This window comes from Centroberyx affinis, unplaced genomic scaffold, assembly GCF_046629955.1.
Source record: "Centroberyx affinis isolate AG114_WGS23_722 - 3 ecotype Tasmania unplaced genomic scaffold, CSIRO-AGI_Caff_v1 ptg004903l_1, whole genome shotgun sequence".
Taxonomy (NCBI): Eukaryota; Metazoa; Chordata; class Actinopteri; order Beryciformes; family Berycidae; genus Centroberyx; species Centroberyx affinis.
Window position 1 is genome coordinate 121,385 of NW_027282405.1, and position 6,335 is coordinate 127,719.

The window sequence follows — 6,335 nt, forward strand, 5'->3', positions numbered from 1 at the left end:
CCTTTTTTTGGTGGGAAGCGGAGCCTGCATCAACATTGCAATACTTTTCCTTCCAGAAAATCAAACAAAAACAAAACCGTAGTAAATACATATCCATGTTCATACCGAGCAACGACTGTAACAGTTTTCAGTGCAATGCAAAAAATCACATTCAAACCGCATCTTCAGAGCTGCATGTGACCTGATAACCCAGGAGATATAATTTAGTCAAGTCACATTACACAGAAAAGTGTGATGCCAACACAGTGTGTGGCCTTTCCAAAGGTAGACTACATTTAGAGAACACTTAACCAGTTCTTCACAGTGGCTTCAAACCTTTTTGCATTTATTATACTCAAATCCAAAGCATGTTTCATCCTACAACAGAGTGAATGATTACCTGTTTAATATTTGGCATGCAGCACCTGCTTTCTCAGATATTGCTGCATTTGGTTTCCTCTGCCAAACAAATAGATAAGATCAGATTGCACTGTAAGGATCCGACATTTTTTAACCTTTTCATTACTTTTCCTTATCTTTTGATGCCTCAAAATTGATATTGATACCAAAAATCGGTTGCTGTAATGAAAGATATCTGTTTTTTTTAATTTTATTCCTTTTTAAACGCTCAGCCCCTGATTGTGAGAGACTGTGAACCACCAAATGAAAGAGAGGTTTGGCTACGGAAAACAGCAAGAGGAGGTTGCGGTTGTCAGTGGTGGTTTCCTCATCCATCTGCCACACAACCACAACCACGCCAAGACACACACACACACACACACACACACACACACACACACGGATGAAACGACTCGCCCCCTTTCTTCCTTTCTCTCTCTCTCTACCGAGGATGTCTTATTCTTCAGTTGCCATTGGTTACCTGGCAATTCTATTCTTAATGTCAATTACCTTCAGCTTGTTTATCCTTCATGGCAAACAGCAGGATCGAGACTTATTACCCAAACTTATTACCCAGGCGCCCACTTCCGCTAAACAAAAAAAAAAAAGGTTTATTTGGGTAGTTTGGGGTCATTTATTTTGCTTTAATCGACGATAAATGAGCTTATAATCGGTTAGAATAACTGTTGTTGTTTGCTGCGGCTTGTCTCTTCGTCACCGTCGGTCTTTACTCTCTCCAACCTCTACAGCCGTAATTTGTCATTTCCTCTCTTTCCAACACCGCCACATAGTTCATCTGCTCCCTGTTCATTCTGTGTGTGTGTGTGTGTGTGTGTGAGAGAGAGAGAGAGAGAGAGAGAGAGAGAAAGAGTGAGAGAGAGAGGAGAGGGAGAGATATGAAGATGGAGAGATAAAGCTGGGGGAGAGAGAGAGAGCGAGATCGAGAGAGGTAAGATGATGGTAGCAGTGTGTGATGAGGTGGGAAATGGGGGGTAGAGGGTGGGGGCGGGGGGGTGGGGGGGGGGGGGGGGGTAGTCGGTTGCCCATGGATACGACCCCGATATAATTTGATTTGTGGCAGCAGGAAGCAATGAGTGAGCGAGAGCGAATGAGGGAGGGAGGATGTGGGAAAAAAAAAATGTGAGAGAGAGAGAGAGATGGAGAGAGAGAGAGAGGAGAGGAAGAGAAAACGAGGGCGAGAAAATAAGAGACGGGGGAAGGAGAGATAGAGAGAGAGAGGAGAGGCAGAAACGTAACATGGCGGGTGCCTAAGCAATTAGAAAAAAAGTGCGAGGGAAAGAGAGATGGAGAGATTGGCAGCTCTTCTATCTTTCAACCTGTATTTGTCTTCATCTATCTATCTATCTATCTATCTATCTATCTATCTATCTATCTAATGTAATCATCTCCCTCTCCCTCCCCTTCCTCTCCCTTCCTCCATATCTCTCTCAGTTCAATTCAATTCAATTCAATTCATTTCAGTTATTTAATCATTTCTGCTTTATTGGCATGGCAGGACAGAAACCTATTTTGCCGAAGTAATATAGTGTGTATTAATTCGGGTAATAATATAGAACTGAGCAGATGACTAGTAGGAATTAAAGGTGCTGCATGTATCATTATAACATTGATAAATCATTACCACATTAAGACGTTAGTTACTACTGTAAACAAATGAGACCATCAGTGAGCAGCCTGTCAGCCTCTATTTTACACTGTGAGCCACCTGGTGGATTTGGAGGGAAATCTGCTGGATTGTTTTACGGCACAAAACAGGAACCGGTTTTACATGGTGCAGTTATTCACATAGGTACAATCTGTATAATCAGGATCGGTCTTACCATTAGGCAGAGGTAGGCAACTGCCTTGGGCCCCAACAAAAGACAAGAATAGAACTACACTACCAGTCAAAAGTCTGGACCCACCTGACTGAATGTTCTGTGTTTTTCATTCTCTTAAAGCCATTTTGATCTAAAGGCTTCTACTGAAATGCTTGAAATTTGTTTCTTAGACAAATATGAATTTCTTTCCAAAACCTTTGCCTTTCCATCAAGGCAAAGGGCGGCTACTTTAAAGAATCTAAAATATAAGATAGTTTTGATTTGTTTAGCACTTTTTTGGTCACTGCATAATTCCATTTGTGTTATTTCATAGTTTTGATGTCTTTACTATTATTCTAAAATGTGAAAAATAGTAAAAAATAAAGAAAAATGTGTGTCCAAACTTTTGACTTGTAGTGTATTATTCTAACTTATTTTTCATCAGTTAAAAGAAATGTTTTCGTTAAAATAAATTACTTCAATCTCGAGTCTTCTCAGTCAGGCTATAGTGGGCTATTCCGCTTCTAGTGTGTTTTGCCACTTGACTTTAGATTAATTTCCCTTGCCCCTGCATCAGTAGCTGAGAGAGATGTAAAAAAAAAAAAAAGTTAATAAAATAAGCAAAGCTACCCAAATTTATATATAGAAAGGATGGATTAAAAAGCGAGAGAGTTGGGATTCAGGGGGCCCCATGCTTGCTTTCGTCTAGGGCCCCCAAATGACTAAGTCTGCCCCTGTGTATAATCGATACCTGTGCAATCTCAATAGAGTTCAGATGTGAAAACGTAAGTGCTATATTGTATGTCACCGGGTCAGGTTTTGTGCATCATCTGCTGGATTGCTTTATGGCACAAAGAGGAATCGTTTCTTTACTCTGCAGGAAATACAAACAACTATATTCCAGTTCCACTATTCTAAATGAATTATTTTAAGAATGCATATTGGCTGTTATATCAAGGGCTGCTATCAGCTCTTATCCTTTTTACTCTTCAAAGCAAACACGTGGAGGAGGAGGGGGCAACATCCTGTTTGTGACAGGAAGTGACGGGGCTTATAGGAAATGTGATTTTAATCTTGAGAAACACAAAAAGCTACACGTAGCACCTTTAAACAAATACCAAATCACTTCAACTATTCTATTCAGTTAATTCTAATGTCCTACCTGTGTATATAGATATGAGCAAGTATACAATATTTTTTTCAACATTTCCATTTCTCCTAGGCTATATCAGATGTTTAATGCCAAACCTTGCTGCTTCATTCACATTTATTTAAGTTTTCCCCCTTAGCTTTACCTGAAGGCTTTCTTTCTCTCTATCACTCTCTTTATCTCTCCCTCTCCCTTTCTCTCTCTCTCTCTCTCTCTCCCTCTGTTTGTGTTTGTTTGGATTAAACAGACAGGATCACAAACACACAAAGCCAAATCTCCCTGTATTGTAAATACCAGCCGGTATAGCAGGGAAGCGCTACTAAAACCAACCAGCAGACACCGAGGGACCCGGCGCTCCAGCAGCACTCCCACTTGTACGCTGCTTGTTCACAACTGTGGGGGCTTATACAAGATCTGTGTGTGTGCGTGTGTGTGTGTGTGTGTGTGAAAGAGAGAGAGTGTGTGAGTGTGTGTGTGTGAGTGTTTTACATAGGGAGAGTGTGTCACAGAAAGAGAGAACTGGAGTGTGTATATGAAAGAGAAATAGAGAGGCAGGGAGTCTATGTGACATGGAGAGAGAGAGAGATAGAAAGAGAGAGGGAGGGAGAGTGTGTGTGTGTGTGTGTGTGTGATATATAGAAAGAGAGGGAGAGAAAGAGAGTGTCTCAGTTTTTACTTCGTCTTAAATTCCATCACATTCAATATTGTAATCGACGCTTTGGCAATGCTGTTTGTGTAACATTCATGCCCATAAAGCATATTGAATTGACTGGAATTGAGAGTGGGAAAAGAGAGAGGGAGAGAGTGTGTGTGAAAGAGAAAAAGACAAGGAGAGAGTGTGTGACATGGAGAGAGAGAGAGAGAGAGAGAAAGAGAAAGTGAGAGAAGAGTGTGACACAGAGAGAGAGGGAGGGAGTGTGTGTTTAATATGGAAGGAATGAGGAAGTGAATATGTGACTTAAAAAGAGAGAGAGTACGTGTGAAAGAGAAAAAGACAGTTTCACAGTGTGTGTGTGTGTGTGTGTGTGTGAGAGAGAGAGAGAGTGTGACCTAGAGAGAGTGTAAAATTGAGAGAGAGAAAGATATCACGTTTCGATGCTCTCTGTATTGTAAGTGTATCATCTGAAAAACTCTTTGCTGACATACTTTCTTACAATCGTCTGAACCCAACACCTCCTGTATAGTTCCACTTTCATTTCACCAACGAAAAACACAGAAGTGGAGTGATGAGAGGCAACTTTTAAAAAGTAGACAGCAGAGGAATTCAATGCAAATGTGCGGTAGCGATGATTAAAAGCAATTTTTTATTAGTGATAATTGTCTTATGCCAACTTCCACCGAGTACAAAACCCATACAATCCCTCTCCACCCTCACCTGCCGAATATCTAACTAACTTGGTCTGGTAGTTTTGGCCCTGATTGGTTCTGATTAACGTTTAAAGAGAGGAGTAAAGGAGTAACTGAGTAACGTTTAAAGCCGCTGTAAAATACTCAGTAAAAGACAAATGCACACCTGTGATCGAATAACTGATTTTAAATGAAACGGTTAAATAAATATTAATGCACAAACCAAAAACCAACCACTCATACTGCTCCTTATGTGACACTTGGCATAATAGTAGACATTGTGTCAGTATTAGAACAATAAACTAGATTGCTTGCCGAAAGAATAACATTTAAATATTATTATTATTTAAAGTGGTAATCCGTGAGGTATTTATTTATTTTTTGGATTTTTGTTTCCATCTTTGTTGCTCAGCACTCATTGCTGTGTTGTTTCTGCACTGCACTTCCCAGAGATCACCTGTCAATCAAACAGTGTGGGCGGAGCTTCCTTTTTTCCCAGGAAAGAGCGACCAGACAGCAGCTGTTTAGAGCAGACAGTGGAAAAGCTTTATGAACCGGATATAGGTTGAACTGTTGTGTCAGAGAGTGGAAAAACAGACATTTATTTATATGAAAATGAGGACTATTGCTTTAATTTTTTAAACCATAAAAGATTTGCTGAATATTTGTTTTTTTATTACACTGATCTATCACTGGCATTTTATAACCGCTCTCTTTATATAAAAGCTCTCTCTCCAATTTCCTAACTCCTAACTTTTTTGTCTTTCTTCCTTGCTTTCATCCTTCCTTCTCCACCTTTCCCTCTCCTCCCCCCTTCTCCCCTCTTTCCCTCTTTCTCTCTTCCTCTCCCTCCAGGTGACGTTCACCAAGCGGAAGTTCGGTCTGATGAAGAAGGCCTACGAGCTGAGCGTGCTGTGCGACTGCGAGATCGCCCTCATCATCTTCAACCACTCCAACAAGCTGTTCCAGTACGCCAGCACCGACATGGACAAGGTCCTGCTCAAGTACACCGAGTACAACGAGCCGCACGAGAGCCGGACCAACGCCGACATCATCGAGGTAACGCGTGGGGGAGGGGGGAGGGGGGAGCGGGGAGCGGGGGGTGACCGAGGGTAATGTGAAACGAGTCCTGGACTTCCAAAAAGTTGAATTAAATGTAAGACTGTGACCATGTGGGCCTTCGTCAAGATGGAAACAAAGTCCAGCTCGTTGACTTGATGCTTTTTTGCACATTTTCAGTTGCACATTTTCTACTTAATGTGTCAGAAAGTGTCGGTTGAGTGTATTTCTATAGCCCCAATTTCCTATATTCATTTTTATATCCTATTCTTTGTTGATGTATCCTATTACTTCTTGCTGCTGCTGCTGCTCCAATGACCCAATTTCCCCCTCAGGAATCATGAAGGTTTCATCAAAACTAATCTAATCTATTCCAGGCCAGACTCATCCAGTCTTAATTAGCTCCAATCTAGGGCTGAACAATTAATCAAAATTTTATCGAAATCGCAATATGGCCTACTGCAATTGTCAAATCGCAGGAGGCGCAATATTTGTTAAAGGTGAAATGTGTCAAAATACCATTTTAAATGAAATATTGTGGTGCTGCAGAGATGTCCTGGCCTACACATCATATTCTACAG

At 41.0% G+C, this 6,335-nt stretch overlaps 1 protein-coding gene across 1 annotated transcript in view; it reads left to right on the plus strand.

Annotated features, from left to right (window-relative positions):
• The window catches only part of LOC139666275 (myocyte-specific enhancer factor 2D homolog), a gene marked incomplete at its 3' end in the record, with an annotated part of 49,893 nt that extends 44,139 nt beyond the window's left edge, over positions 1-5,754 (plus strand). Inside the window, exon 3 of the mRNA XM_071545449.1 lies at positions 5,551-5,754. Within this exon, the coding sequence (XP_071401550.1) occupies positions 5,551-5,754 (204 nt within the window). The remainder of the gene's footprint in view (positions 1-5,550) is intronic.
• Between the last annotated feature and the right edge of the window lie 581 nt (positions 5,755-6,335).